The 14,854-nt window shown below is 50.0% G+C and overlaps 6 protein-coding genes across 6 annotated transcripts; 4 read left to right on the forward strand and 2 right to left on the reverse strand.

The window, feature by feature from the left end:
• Window positions 1-506: 506 nt before the first annotated feature.
• Window positions 507-2,186, forward strand: EJ05DRAFT_213475 (uncharacterized protein). The gene is made up of 2 exons (XM_033739847.1): window positions 507-849; window positions 948-2,186. The coding sequence occupies exons 1-2, from the start codon at window positions 610-612 to the stop codon at window positions 2,142-2,144; spliced, it is 1,437 nt and encodes a 478-aa protein (XP_033595842.1). The 5' UTR covers window positions 507-609; the 3' UTR covers window positions 2,145-2,186.
• A 779-nt stretch (window positions 2,187-2,965) lies between these two features.
• On the reverse strand, window positions 2,966-7,730 carry EJ05DRAFT_505033 (uncharacterized protein; the record flags this gene model as incomplete). Its single annotated transcript, XM_033747655.1, has 6 exons — window positions 2,966-3,103; window positions 3,157-3,496; window positions 3,562-4,834; window positions 4,891-5,503; window positions 5,598-5,807; window positions 5,934-7,730. 6 exons carry the CDS (start codon window positions 7,728-7,730, stop codon window positions 2,966-2,968), a joined length of 4,371 nt encoding a protein of 1,456 aa, XP_033595843.1.
• Window positions 7,731-8,300: 570 nt separating this feature from the next.
• On the forward strand, window positions 8,301-9,919 carry EJ05DRAFT_505034 (uncharacterized protein; the record flags this gene model as incomplete). Its single annotated transcript, XM_033747656.1, has 3 exons — window positions 8,301-8,604; window positions 8,658-9,156; window positions 9,205-9,919. 3 exons carry the CDS (start codon window positions 8,301-8,303, stop codon window positions 9,917-9,919), a joined length of 1,518 nt encoding a protein of 505 aa, XP_033595844.1.
• Window positions 9,920-10,616: 697 nt separating this feature from the next.
• EJ05DRAFT_480408 (uncharacterized protein) lies at window positions 10,617-11,855 on the forward strand. Its single transcript, XM_033744863.1, has 2 exons — window positions 10,617-10,839; window positions 10,888-11,855. The coding sequence occupies exon 2, from the start codon at window positions 11,009-11,011 to the stop codon at window positions 11,561-11,563; it is 555 nt and encodes a 184-aa protein (XP_033595845.1). The 5' UTR covers window positions 10,617-10,839; window positions 10,888-11,008; the 3' UTR covers window positions 11,564-11,855.
• Window positions 11,731-12,450, forward strand: EJ05DRAFT_213496 (uncharacterized protein). The gene has a single exon (XM_033739848.1). It carries the CDS (start codon window positions 11,899-11,901, stop codon window positions 12,382-12,384), a length of 486 nt encoding a protein of 161 aa, XP_033595846.1. The 5' UTR covers window positions 11,731-11,898; the 3' UTR covers window positions 12,385-12,450.
• An 882-nt stretch (window positions 12,451-13,332) lies between these two features.
• On the reverse strand, window positions 13,333-14,279 carry EJ05DRAFT_431226 (uncharacterized protein; the record flags this gene model as incomplete). The annotated part of the gene is made up of 2 exons (XM_033741559.1): window positions 13,333-13,992; window positions 14,049-14,279. Coding segments are annotated over 2 exons (891 nt in total), but the record flags the coding sequence as incomplete, so codon positions are not given.
• Between the last annotated feature and the right edge of the window lie 575 nt (window positions 14,280-14,854).

Below are 14,854 nucleotides of genomic sequence, written 5' to 3' on the forward strand. Positions count from 1 at the left end.
GGAAGGCGTTTCATCTCGAAGCTCTCGCGATCATTTGAAAAGGCGTTATCCGGGTGTACAGCTGTATGTTTAGGACGTGAAAGGACCGAAGATATGTAGCAGGCTATGTCTACGTTTGGGGCGGAGTTTGGCGCATACAAGCCACCAGAAATGAATATATGGAGGTATGCACCGCAATGTATGAGGCTGATTACGGGGTATATAACCTGCATCGGACTCCGTTCGTGCACTGACAGGGGCGAGTGCCAAGAGCCTGCCTGCACGTGTCAACAAACGAAGACGCATCATGGATGCAACACGATGAGTTCGAGTTCATGTGGAATGTCAACACTTTCTTGCTACTGCCGACAGGAGTGAAGTCAAATGAAGCATATGATAATCCTCGAAGCACTGAGATTGGATGAGCAGGTACCAAATTGTCCGTACATGGAGACTCTGACTTACAACCGCATAGCATCGAGCATCAAGTCGGCCACAGACAACAAACAATCTGCAGCTCTCAAACTTCCTCCGCCGGATGATTATGAACCCGTGCACTTTCAAATCTGCAATATGCAGATCCCCTACACATGTGCTTCCATTGACGCCCTCTCCTGAAGCAATCTTCCCATGTATATAATGAGTCCAAATCTACACCTGATGCTTTTCCGTCTCATCACACTCACTCACATCCACTCTACAACACATTCACTTACTTTCCTTTACTACTACAACTTACTACATTCACTCTTTACAACACTTTCAAGCCTTTTCAAAGCCTCACATAAAACAACATCCTTCACAATGCGTGCTACTGCAGTCCTCATCGCCATCTTCGCGAGCTCCGCGCTTGCAGCTCCTCTCAACGCTGTAAGCTCCCCTAACGATCCCCCACCTTTTCACAATTCTCCACTGCCTTTTACAGGTGGTCCATCTTGCCGGAATATGCAGCTAACTCAATACTACAGGCCCGCCAAGCTGGAGAGGCTGATGGCTACTCCTATGGCTACGGCCACGACGTGAAGAGCGGCCATGGCGAGCATAAGCGTCAAGGTCCCGGAGGCGAAGACTATGGCTACGGCTATGGTATGGAGAGCAAGAGCCAGGGCGGCCACAAGAAGCGCCAGGGCCCTGGTGGTGAGGATTACGGCTACGGATATGGACACGAGGAAAGCAAGGGTCACGCCGGCCACGAGAAGCGTCAGGGCCCCGGTGGTGAGGATTATGGCTACGGATATGGCCACGAGGAGAGCAAGAGCCATGCCGGTCACCCAAAGCGTCAGGGCCCCGGTGGTGAGGATTACGGCTACGGATATGGCCATGAGGAGAGCAAGGGCCACGGTGGCCACGAGAAGCGCCAGGGACCTGGTGGTGAGGATTACGGCTACGGATATGGACACGAGGAAAGCAAGGGTCACGCCGGCCACGAGAAGCGCCAGGGCCCCGGTGGTGAGGATTATGGGTACGGCTACGGCCATGAGGGCAAGAGCCAGGGCGGCCACGAGAAACGCCAGGGCCCCGGTGGCGAAGACTATGGTTACGGATACGGCCATGAGGGCAAGAGTGAGGGTGGCCACTCCAAGCGCCAGGGACCCGGTGGTGAAGACTACGGTTACGGATACGGCATGGAAAGCAAGAGCCACAGTGGTCACGAGAAGCGTCAGGGTCCCGGTGGTGAGGATTACGGCTATGGATATGGCATGGAGGGTAAAAGCCAAGGCGGTCACCCGAAGCGCCAGGAGTCTGATGAGGCCAACCCTCTAGCCGCACTCGCACCAAAGAAAGAAGAAGGTGGCGAGGAGAAGAAGGAGCAGGGCGAGAAATCCGAGCCCCAATCCAACCCACTCGCAGCACTAGCACCTCAAGAGGAGAAGAAAGGTGGCGAGGAGAAGAAAGAGCAGGGCGAGCAATCATCCAACCCTCTCGCAGCACTAGCACCTCAAGAGGAGAAAAAGGGCGGCGAAGAGAAGAAGGAGCAAGGTGGCGAGAAGAAGGAAGAGGAGAGCGAGGAAGAGAACCCTCTCGGCCGCCGCCTTGAGAACCCAATCGACCCCCTTGCGAAGCCTGTCGCCGACAAGATGCAGGGCAAGGCTGAGGAGATGAACAAGGCCCAAGAGGCTGGAAAGAGCCCCCTCGGGCCTCTCGTCGAGAACAAGGGTAACTAGAGCATCACTACGCTCTGGTCTACCACCGGCTCGGGGGGCTTTTCTCTTTTCTTTTCTTGCCTGATGCCGGGCCCTTGTTCTTCTCACTTCTGGCGGACTACCACTTTGTATGGATTGACGGCATTTTCTTGGTTCTTGGTGACGGTCACGATAAGCGCTACGTTTCTCCTTGCGTCTCTTCTTTCCTCTTCTATGTCATGATGTATTTTTACTTTGGCCTGCCTTGGCCGTATAACACTTCGCTTCGTAGCTTGCTGTAATGCTTGCGCTTGTATAGACATATATTCCTTTTAATAATATCTTCATGAACATGAGCTGTGAATCAAAATAAGAGGGTTCTCTCATCTTCCGTGTGAGTTGTCTTCTTCATTCCTTATTCTTATCATTATCACAACGTATGCTTTCTCGCTCTCAAAGTATTAATAACAAGCCAGTATACAGTTTGGAATACACATAGGCGCATTACTTAGGTTTAGAGACTGTAAACGTACCGGGTACGTCTATGCGCCTGAGACTCCTCGGACGCTGTCTTTAAAGCTCTCAAGAGCTAGCTGAGGCAATGGCGAGCTTGTTGTAATGCTTAGGTCTTAGTATCGGGCCTTGGTTCTGCGTCACGATACGAGCTTCGAGCCTGCTCGAAATTTTGCATCAAGATCGGCAGTCTATAGTGAACAGGAGCAGTATTCAGCAAGAGATATCTCATATTATCCAGGCTCTTCTAAAGTTGGCATTGGGTCTATACCATGTATCTAACTAATATATCGTGTATCCGTATACAAATCTATCTATCGTATGATGCCTAAACGTTTTCATCCCACCACTTACCACGGAAGCCAGTTCTTGACCGACTTGACGTAGACCCAAAGATACACTGACAGATAATTCGATACGCAGAACAATGCAAAGATGCCCAGATTTCTCCAAGCATTCGAAACGGAAATTTGCCTGGTGACGAGATACTGTATCACATATGAGTCTAGAGTCCACTCCCTGGAAGATAAAGACGACTTACATCCTCGCCCTTCGAGTACTGACAATACCCGCAATCTTGAGTAGCGTTCGGATTGACTAGATATCCCGTCGTGCCATCCAACCATGCCTGTGCGTAGGTTGCGCATGTATCTCCAGGAGGCGCTTGAAAGCGGATGAGTTCAGAGTCCATGCAGTGTATGGTCAGATCGCCCAGGATCATTGCAACCACGCCGGAGATCCAATACATAAATGGACCGACATAGTATAGTGTGTAAGCCCATACAGCAGGCATAAGAGATTGTGGCTGCAGAACACCATTGAAAAATTCGCCAACTATGATAATGAAGGGCATGATGTTCGCGGCCATGACTGCGTCGGCACTAAAGCAGAGTCAGTCGCGACACAAAGATGAAGCATAAAGGTAGGGTTGTAAGATGAAGCATACCTGAGTGCTGCAATCCACTGACCCCAGGAAGTGCTGAAAAGGTGAAACATCATCATCATAAGGAACGTATACCCAGCCGGAGTCCCAAGAGGTAGACCAACGAGGAAATAAAAAAGTACGTAGAAGATGAGGCCACCAGCGAACGCCCAGGGAATTTCAGAAATGATCTGTGCGGAGGTGAAAGCTACCCAGCCATATATGCGGCTAGGATACTCTCGGCCAAGCCAGATATTGCGATTCTCGACAAACATCATCGAAGACGCGTTGATAAACTCCGGGACAATCATGAGGACTAGGAAACAGGAGAATATCCGATATTGGATACTCGCGACGCTGTTGTTCAGCTGTAGGAATGCCAAACCATTCAGGACGGAGTGGAAGAAGGAGCAGTAAAGTCGGGAGTAGATGTAATCCGGCGTGCGCCAGTACTGTGTCATGGTTCGTTTTGTTAATTCAACGATCTGCCTTGCCATAGACGATGCATATGTAACTTGTGTTCTGCGTCTCGTCTCCTTTGATGAAGCCTCAGTGCCATCAGATGCTCCAGAGGTTGTCAATTCGTCAACCTTGCGAAGGACTGCTTCAGCTTCTGCCGATTCGCTCCAGACCTTGCTTAAATCCAGTTCTTTTGTAGTCTTGCCAGATGCAACTTCTATCAAGAAATCTGCGACGTTTTTACCTGGTTCGCACACGATACCGTGCGCGGAAAAGTACTCAATCACGGTTCGACCATGCGAGCCAATGTCGCCAAAATAGTACGGTCGTCCTCCGCGAGCCAGTGCAAGCACACGATCGAAAAGCTCGAATTGCTGTTGATCAGCTTGGTGGATGGTACAAATGATGGTCTGGCCTGCTTCTGCGAGTCTTCTCAGAAGCTTGACTATGTTAAGAGCACCTTGACTATCCAGACCGCTGGTCGGTTCGTCAAGGAAAAGGGCAATCGCTGGCTTTGAACAAAGCTCGACGCCAATAGTGGTCCGCTTACGTTGCTCAAGACTGACTGACTGAATGAGCGCATGTTGCAGTTCGGCCAGGCCAAGGATCTCGAGGACTTGATCAACGTAAACGAGCTTGTCGGCTTTTGATACATCGGCATTTTGCCTGAGTATAGCTGAGAACTCGAACGCTTCTCGGATGGTTGCTGTTTCGACGTGAATGTCAGCCTGTTGACAGAAACCTAAGTCTCGAACGATTGAGGTGTTGACGTCCTGACTGCCAATTTTGATGGCACCAGTCACATGTCCTGGTGCCTGTTGCGTTAGGACATTCATGACTATGGCTTTGTTAGTTCCTCTTCTGTGGAAGTCTGATGGCTTGGGTAATACTAACGAGTACTCTTTCCAGCCCCGGACACGCCTACCAAAGCTGTCAAAGAGCCCGGCTCACAAAATCCAGAGACATCATCTAAAAGCTGTTTGCTAGAACCAGCATGTTGGACGGTATAGTTCAAATTACGCCATGAGAATGCGGTCTTTGGCGCCGAGATGGTTCCCTGCGATATTTGATGTGGCGTTGTCTCATTCGGGAGCTCTAGGGGCACAGTCTTCTCAGAGCAGTCTCCGTCGCTTTCCTCATCTTTCAGCACAGTCTTCTGTCGATCACAGGGTTTGTGTGAAAACTCAAGGGAGCTTCCAGCTGATGCCCACAAAACCTTCTCGGCCAGTAGTATGTTAATTGTAACACAACCAATTAAGAACAGAATCAGGATACCAAAGTTCCTACCAACGTTGCTATAATAGAATCCGAAGGTTCCTTTGAGATATTCGTCACCATTGAGTGTCAGTTGCCCAGTACCTATTCCTTCGTAAGCACAGCTCTGATATGCTACATTATCATAGCCCGGTCCGGAAGGTATCACGGATCCTTGTTCGCAGGGGAATTGACGTCCATGAAATTCCATTGCCATGATGATCTCGAAAGCGTACAGAGCCGGTGTCAGATACTGGCATCAAACGTCAGCGACTTTTCTGGAAGAGAGAAGAAGCACAAAATCCGGACGGGTGGAAATGGCGGAGTGGAAAACGGATCAGACTCACAGCAAGCCAGCCTACCCAGGGGACATCAGAAATGAGTTGGTCGACACCACGAACATAGCCTCCAAATATCATGGACACCAAAAGGTACAATCCGCTGTATCGTAAGGCAATCTCTAAGCGGGGAGAAGCGGCAGCGAAAAGCCGATAGCTGGCTGTGAACGCCATAGCACTCAACACAACCGCCAGATCGAATGTGAAAAAATTGCCTGACTGAAATCACTTATCAGCATTGCCCTTTTGTAGAGTATGCAACGTTAGTCTGCAATGACACTCTAGCTTGTAGGAACTGCTGGAAGTGCCGCCAGACTAATGTGTTTTATGGGATGGATCTCGTACCTCACGCTTCATACCTCCTAGAAAATATGCCACAAGCGAATAAAGTGTTGACAAGAAGACTGTAACCGGAATATCCATGATAGTTTTGGCCATGACTACGGCTCCAGGTCTCACCATGGCGAATCTTCTCTGTCGATTGACGACAAATCTATCAGAGAAAGCACTTTCAAGCTCAGCGAGCTGAAACCAAGCGACCAATACTGCAGAATAGAAGCTGAATCCACCTCGGGAGTAAACACCTGCAGTATCGTTTGGCATTTTGTAGAACATTGATCCAATGAGAAACGCAGATACGAAAATACACGTGAATCTTGTAATGAATGTAGCCATTTGTCCTTTCATCTGCCATATCTGTCGTTGTAAACATAGCTGTACTTGGCGCGCGAATGACGTGTTGTAAGACGAGCCCGAAGAGACGAATCGAGACTTTCTTTCTTGTGCGCGTTGCTGAATGATCGAACCATTCGTAATTGACTCGGATGCACTTCTTTCGGAGGCCGGCCGAAGTCTATCTGTCCCACTCAATTGCTCGGCTTCGTAGAGACGAATTTCCGTCTCTATATCTTTAAAGGTCTGGCTCTGCCGAAAAGCGTACTCAAGATTTTTGGAACCCCGCACCGCACAGGATTCGCAACCTGACCGAATGTTATCTCTGCTAGATGTGGCTACACTGGTAAGAAAACTGCTCATTGTTTGCCTTTGCTGTCGTTCGTAGCCGAGAGAGTTAAAGTAAGATTCGGCATCACGTGCTGGTCCCTGATAAAGCATTCTACCGTCTTCAATAAGCATGACTTTGTCAACAAGGTCATACATAGCGTCCGATGCCTGGTATATCGAAACAACCATTGCCCTCTCACAGGTATCAGTCATGATTCGGAGTGACCTCATATAGTCAAGTGCAGACGAGGAGTCTAGACCCCGTGTTGTTCCATCCCAGGCATTGACCGATGATCCGGAGGCCATTGACTCGAGAATCGAAACTCTCTTCCGTTCGCCACCAGAAATTCCTCGAATGAAGTCGTCGCCGACAAGTGTGTCCATAGCGTGAGACATCCCAAAGATGCGCCCGAATTCTTCAAGAAATCGCGGCACTTCATGAAGTAGCTTTCTAGGTGTCTTATTCATGAGAGCAAAGTCGAGCGTCTGGCGGACGGTCAAGGTCGGTAAATGGGTGTCATCTTCAGGTATGTAGGCGACGGATCCTCGGAAATGTTTCATGACATTTGAGGGTGCCATGCCGGAGTAGTCCAGGTGGCCTCTTACTCCTAGGAATGAAGCGTGGTCATTTGCAATGGTACGTAGGAAGGTGCTACAGCCCGATCCTGGGTTCCCCAGCACGAGCATCATCTCACCATTTCGAACGATTCCCGTAAAGTCACGAATCAGGGCCTGACCGTCTTCGATGCTCGTAGGAAAAAGAAGCGGCTGGATGGATCCCTCGTAGATATCTCGAAGAGTGAAAGTCCTCCATAGAGCCTCCTTTAGTGTCTTAGCTTTGACCGGACCTCTAGCTCGACCGTATGTGGTGAGTGATTTGAAGCAAACGCTCAAAGGAGGAGGACGGTGGTTTGATTTGACATAGGCTTCGAAATCAGTGAAAGCGGGATCTATGCCCTGAGATTTTGACGACCTGTCAGTGACAGATCGATACAATTCTGCTGCAGCCTCCTCAACTTGATCGTTGATCTGCACATGAAGCTGATTGTCATATTGTAGACGTCGAAGGTCTGCATTGTCGTAATCTGGAAAGTTGTTGTAAGCAGATACACGCCTAAGTGGAGCAACGTATGATGGCATGATGAAGTGAATTAATACCCATTCACAGGGAATTTTTGGAACGTGCAATCAGACTATGAAAAACGTCAGGACGTACGTACCTACACAATTATATGTATAGGTCAGTCAATCGCTTCAGAACGGAAATTTTTTAGATGCTACTTGACTACCGCATCGAGAAGCATACCGAGATCGTATTGCAAGGGTGGTAAGACGCCACTCTCGCAAACATCGCGGGCCATGCTTTGACAGTCTAAGTGAAAGTCGTGATGCGTCATACTAAGTGGAGCAATAGAGTCGAACGTTACCAGATACGGGTGACAAAGTGCAGCTACCCACATCCGGAAAGGACCACACTCTACTTAGTCAGCCCTACTCTAACCCCGGCACAGGTACGTTCTCGGGGACGACAGGTCCAACTTCAGCATCAGCACAACGTCACTTCCAGCAACTTGTTTGGTTGAGTCGCTATCGCTCAATTGTAGGTAGCGTCCCAGCGCCGAATCACGGTCACAGTCTATTGCATGCCTCCTCGGAGCGTCATGTCCTGTACTTGATAACGACTTAACGAGATCCCAGAGCTATGAGGATATGAGAACATGCTATACCTGTCGACGTCGTAGACTTATCTGCGATGGGGGTTCGCCACATTGCAAGAAATGTGAATTCAACGGCGTTAAATGTCTTGGCTATATTAAGCCCTTGACTTGGATAGGCGGCGCGGCTACAAAAGGGCACCTAAAGCAATTATCGAACTCAACAGCAGGCCTGGCAGTCTCTGGTGTTTGCAAGAATAACCTACCTGCATCCCAAGCTATACCTTCACCACCCTTGGCCTTGACAGAACCAATTTTCCAAGATTTGAGTCCGGAGTCACGGTTTCTCGTAGACTATTGTAAGTCTACTGCTATAAAAGTCACTTCACATATGTTCTGACAAGTATGCTAGTCGAAAAACGAATTTGCCATGTCCTAGTACTCGTCGACACAGAGAGGAACCCATACAGAAGCCTTCTTTCCTTTATTGGCCCATCTAGGGGTGTTTTACATGCTGTGAGTGCTATTTCTGCATGTCACATGGTGCACAGCATTACAGGCGTGCCTGTTCTCTCTATGCCTCAGGACGGGACCGCGAAGCTCTCAGAAGTCTCGCAGGGCTCGTCGTCAATAAGTCATTCCACTTTGGCAGTATCAGGTCTGCTCAAAAGTCTCTTCCAGTCTAAGCATAGAGCCCTGAGATGCTTGTACGATGCACTTTCGAATCCTCAGGAAGGACACGAATGCTCCACGTTGACTACGGCCATATTGTTGGTTGCCTTGGACATCTGGGAGAGCGGCACTCGATCGTGGAACGTTCATCTAGAGGGAGCGAAAAAGCTACTAGAGAGCTGGGCCGAGAGCGGCCAACTGGAGTCAGTGAATCTAAGGATGCTTACTGGCTTGATAACGTGGGTAGCTCCATCAGATATATACTCCGATAATGCTAATCATGGCAGGTTGGAGACCTGCGGCTCAACATTGATGCTACCAGGGGGGCTCAAGACACCATTACGATCGCTTCTGGCGGATATACCAATTCGTGATGCTCCTGATACCTCAATTGTTGGATGTCCTTATGAAATTGCATCTGCAATAGAAATAGTTACTTGCCAACGTCAGATGTATACATCAGCGCGTAGTGATTCGGATCAAGCAACGCAGCCCAAAGACGCAGATGTCAAGGTCCTTTTGCAGACTCTCCAGGATCTGGAAAAGTTCGATATCGATCACTGGGGTCACGAAATGGTGCAGGCAAGCTCCCATCATTTATCACTGTCGTTGAGTGATCTCATGCATGTTGGAAGGATATGGAAGCTTGCCGCCATCATCTACGCCCAGCGTATCTACTCCAACGCAACAATGCAATTCGCAAGCCCTCAGTCGCTCGTGAACGACATCATCGCAGAGTATATCAGTGTTCAACATCTTGACGACGCAACTAAAATACTCATGTGGCCTGCATTCATTGCTGGTGCTGAGAGCACTACAACACGTCAGAGACAATACGTTCTCCATATACTCGATCGCATCTGGCAAATCACACTTAGTGCCAATGCAAAGAATGCTGCTTTGACTCTTCAACAGTACTGGAAACAACGAGAATCTCAAACAGATGCCTGGAATTGGACCAACGAAACCTCATTGCTGAATGACTACTGGCTATTCTTTTGAAGAGTTTCAGTAAATGAGCATATCTTCGTGTCGTAGACCATAAACCTTGCAATACTGGCGGTAACGCTGAAGCAGCACTTCAATAGCCATGACACCGATGTGCGCTATAGGGCCGACTTCAGTAGTACTCATAGCTCTCGTCGCTGGCCTTAAGCTACCATGTACTCATTATCGAAATTGTAAGCTTTAAAACACGAGACGATCATCAGTAGACGCTCACAAGCAAGATACAGCATTCCGCTACTACGGCAGACCCACTTGTTAATATCATGGCGACTGGTCACACCTATAACCATTAAATCCTACGCTACGATGGCTGACAATGCCATTGAATCCCCATCGAGGCCTCCGGGCTCCCGGTGTCCACCTCCAACTCCCTCAAATTTACCTGAGAATTGATTCATGGACGACTATCAATTGTATACATTCAAAACACCATGCGTCTGACGAATATGATGCCTACGTGAGGCTATTCTATTCACGTACATGGGTGAAATTGAAAGTTCCCATCGATTGGCTCAGCATGAGTGGTTGGCGATGGACAAGTGTGGCTGGCTATCGGAAATCATTCATGATCCTGTAGCCTAGCGATTGGGGGCGGTAGTGTGGCGTTCGCTCGCCTCTTATTCTCGTCACTGCCTAGTCCGGACTGGGTCTCTTGTTTATACAGAACTTCACTTCAGCCTAATTTGATCATCATAGCTAATCGTTTCCCTAAGTGCCACTTTTCTATCTACCTGGAGACAAGAGTTGATCTCACCGAGTGAATGTGATACATCCAATTTAACGACACTCCATGTCTCCGCGCGCACAGGGTTAAACCCCCAAACAACCCAGTCACTCTGCCGTTCCAGGTGGCACAGCACCCTAACCGAGCGAGTTCACTCGACCCGAGCTCATCCATTTATGGAAAAACCCATGTACAAGCCCTTGCATCCCTCAAACGCTATGTTTCCTAACCTCCCAAGATCGCACGGAGTCGTGCGCTCGCGTTATCGTCTACCACAACCCCCAAAGACTGCGCTCTTGCCTTGACGGCACTAGAGCACCATATAAATAATACACTGCATATACCTACGACACTGCGAAATGCACTTGCTATCCACCCTCCAGCGCACCTCACGCCTCTTCCAGCGCTCCATCTCAAGCAGCAATTCCTCGCAAGCCCCGCCAGAATCCCCAGAAGCAGCACCTCCAATGCCATCCACGCCCAGAATCGCCAGCACCACCACAATAGGTATCGGAAACTCCCTCCACGCCAACATCCGACCCTTCAGCACACCTTTCTGGGTGCTTGTCAGTCTGAGCACGCCAATCCTGATCTTCGCGATTTTGGGCCTGTACTTATGGCTCATGCACCGCGTGCGCGAGAAGCGGCGGCTACGGAATGGGAATCGTGTTGGGACGCCGAAGAGTGTAGAGGCGGGAGCTGGGGTCTTGCGACCAGCGGTGCTGGGCAGGGACGCTGGGGCGTTACAAGCAGGCGGTGATGGACATGGAGAGGTGCGGGATAGCCTGGATATTTTGAAGGAATCTGATCTCGGCGAGAAGCAGAGGAGGGCGATGAGGAAGGAGAAAGGGGAGAGGAGGTATGGGAGGTATTTCTTGAGAGGCAGCGATGAGGAGCTGCATTGGATGGGATGATATGGTGCTGTCGACGACGCTGGCGTTCATGTCAGCACTGTGGTATCTTTGTGAGGGCTCTCTTTGTTGCTAGGTTGGTGTGAATATACCAATGCCAACGGCCACGCATTGTAAATGGACATAGTGCCTGAGCAGGAAAATGCCATACAACATGCGAATTACTTCCAGCACCACGAGCTACCATTCCCTTGTAACGCCTATCGAGTACTCGAGCAATTTTTCACGAGGCACCGCAGCAGCACTGTGAACAGCCAACAGGATGTACATATACAGCACTACCCGGCCCTACCTCTCTGCCTCTCTTCCGCCCCTCGAAATCCTCACATTTGAACAAAATGCCCCCACCAGCCATTCTCGAAAGAGCCGCGAGCACCGAAATCACGTCGCTGTCTCACGACACTATGGAAGGCTCCAACATGCTCGGGACCCATGCTTCAGCCTTCACCTCGGCGCCGTCGTCGACCAGCGTACCCTCTAATGTGCCATCCTCAGCACCGCCGCAGATCACAATCGCCATCATCACCCCTACACAACCACCAGCATCCGAGCCAACGTCGAAAGCCTCGTATTCAGGAAGTTCTTTCAGGATTGCTCACGTTATCATTGTTGCTGCCGTGCTGGGCACGCTGGCTGTTCTATCGGCAATGTGGATAAGGCGCAAGCGAAAGAGAAGAGCAAATCGTGCAGAGGCAGCTGCAGCAGAAAGATGGCCAGCTCTAACTGTGGAGGAAGATTTGCCACCGTACAGGAGATATGCAGAGAGTATCAAATCTGGGACTGGGTCATTCCTCAAGAATTGGGTACCAGGACGCAAGAACTAATAGGTCGAAGCCAGGCACATCAGAGATACAGCCCATTACCACTATGATTATTATTTCTTCTCCACCAATGGCTTATCACGCAGTGCTTTCAAGTTTGCTGTGATGGTGGAATCAATACGCTCTAGGGATACTTCATGTAGTGCCACTGCCTTCGCCGTCTCCCCTATCATTACCCTGCCCATCTCTTCTCCTCTTCTTCCACCATCGCAGCTTAAACCATACTCCTGGTTCCTCTTGCCTTTGACCGTCTCCACTTACTATCCGCGACTGTCCTATGCTTTCATCAGTATCATCTCCGTCGCTAGTGGCAGCCTGGTCATCATCACGGAGAGCGGTAAGTTGTTCACGTAAGGGCGTCTGAGTTAATCCTTCCCACCATGATTTTCGACGCCATTGATCGAAAGTGCTACTTCGAGCTGGGCTCCTGATGTTGGTCCGCAGGGGAGGCAGGGTTCCACTCCTGGGTCGCTTATACCCTTCAGCACGTAAAGATTGCGGAGAACGTGGTGCGTGTGCAATCGAACTTCTCCTCTGTTCCGATGCATCATTCAATTCGTCCCATATCTCCTCGGCTTCGGCGCTAATTGTAACATTGCGCCTCACCGTGCGCCGTGGACTGAAACGGCCAGGACTTTTTCTACCTCTTACAGCTCCAGATGGCGCCGTAGGCGCACGAAGTAGAGGAGTGCGTTCATCCAGACTAGACTTTCTCCGATTTAAGGGAGCTGAGAATTGGTGCACTGCTTGGGGAGGACTGAATCCATGCTCTTCATCAAAATCCTGCCGATAATGGTCTTCAGAGAGGAACGGCTCGATTCCTTCCTGATCGTCCCCAATGGTCGCACTCACAATTCCCATCCCAGGTGTCAGCGCTGTGACCGGAGGTTGGACGACACCGGACTGTGACATGTGTGACGTTGGAGAAACTCCGGGATCTTGCTGCTCCAGTCTCCAACTGAGCGCTAGTACGCCAGCGAGTAGAATGACGGTACCGACTGCAACAAGTCCGGCGTGTAGAGGTGTTAATCGAGAAGTCTGGTTGAAGTAGATGAGTCCATCTATGATCGCGATGATGTTGTAAATGCAAAAAACAAAGGGGTATAGAACACTGGTGCTGCAGAGCTTAAGTCCGCGGTGGAGGTACCAAAGTTGGGACAGCGCCAAAAATATAAGACCTAGAAGAATCATCCACGACTGCCAACGGTCAAACTGATTACGCCTGTCGACAATGGTACGGACGAGTAGTTCGACGGCTGATTTGGCTAGGAGGAGACAATGGGCTGACAGAACGCCGCTAACGAAGCCGAAAAACATTCCTCGCAGAAGACGGGTACGTGTGGACTGCCTCGCCGAGAACCGTTTGACTGCCCACGCCGCTACGATTGACATAAGCACCATGACCGCGGTACCGATAAGCCATACAATGAAGTGAGGACGAGCCAAGAGGTTTAGAAGTTCGTTGAGAGTGTGAGAGGGTTCATTCATCGAGCCGTAGATGCCGATCAGGATGGCTCCTCCAGCCACCAGGACAGTCCCAAACAGCGAATACCGCGTGAAAGGTTCCTTGAGGATTACCGCAGCGCATATAGAGTTGAACACGAGGCCAGACTGGTTCATCCTGTCAGCACAGAATATATCGTACACATAGACACTTTGCAACTGACTGCTTGTAATGTTGAGAGCACTGGTAGCGGTAGAGTCGTAATCTGAATGGTACTGCCAACAATATTGCTCAGCAAGAACATTCCCATGCCAATCTGCCACCGTCTTCTCCGGTATGGGGGCCTTCTTTGTTCGTATTCATCCTTCTCTTCTTCCAGTAAATGCGACTTTCGCTGGAGGGTCAGGCCGACACCTTGAATAGCCGTAGATAGGAGTCCCACGATAACGCCGAGCTACGAGTTGATTAGCGGTGTCGAGGGTGAATGATTGGAGTAGTTGTAAGTCCCTCTCCCGTCGTGATCAACGTAGGTGGTTCAGGCGGTCTTGCGGAGGAAGGGTGCTCACCGCAAAGCTGGCGCCCTGAGAAAGGTCCACCATTCAAGTGTACAACAACCAAGACTTGGTAGCAAGGCCTTCTTGCTACCGAGCCAACATGGGCATTGTGAGCGTATTTGAATCAGTTTTTGGTCGTCTTTCAGTTTGAGCGAGGCGGCGCAACTTCAACAGCTTCTTCGATAATGAATAATACTAGGGATTCAACAATGGCCAAGGTTGAACGTGTGCGGCGGAGAAGGCGATGCTGGTAGGTGAAGGAGGTTGGATTTATATGCAGCTCGTGGGTTGATAAGGTACCTCGCTGCCAGTATTCAGTCACCTGGGCAGTTGCAGTTATGCGGTCTATTGCGTTTCGTGACGCCGTTTCGCCATAGAAGGGCTTGGCGTCGCGCTAAAGATCGGGTGGTCCTGGACAACAGGGCCCTGACCTTGACCTCGATCAACCTCGTGGATAGGAAGCTGCAGCTAACGT

The sequence above is a fragment of the Pseudovirgaria hyperparasitica genome (genome assembly GCF_010093815.1).
Source record: "Pseudovirgaria hyperparasitica strain CBS 121739 unplaced genomic scaffold EJ05scaffold_20, whole genome shotgun sequence".
NCBI lineage: Eukaryota > Fungi > Ascomycota > Dothideomycetes > Acrospermales > Acrospermaceae > Pseudovirgaria > Pseudovirgaria hyperparasitica.

What these genes read in the sequence shown, in the direction of transcription:
- EJ05DRAFT_213475 (XM_033739847.1), top strand. Translation starts at nt 610, where the DNA reads ATGTATATAATGAGTCCAAATCTACACCTGATGCTTTTCCGTCTCATC. An exon ending in TTGCAGCTCCTCTCAACGCT is followed by an intron (nt 850 to 947) that starts GTAAGCTCCCCT and finishes TCAATACTACAG; the next exon opens with GCCCGCCAAGCTGGAGAGGC.
- EJ05DRAFT_480408 (XM_033744863.1), top strand. Translation starts at nt 11,009, where the DNA reads ATGCACTTGCTATCCACCCTCCAGCGCACCTCACGCCTCTTCCAGCGC.
- EJ05DRAFT_213496 (XM_033739848.1), top strand. Translation starts at nt 11,899, where the DNA reads ATGCCCCCACCAGCCATTCTCGAAAGAGCCGCGAGCACCGAAATCACG.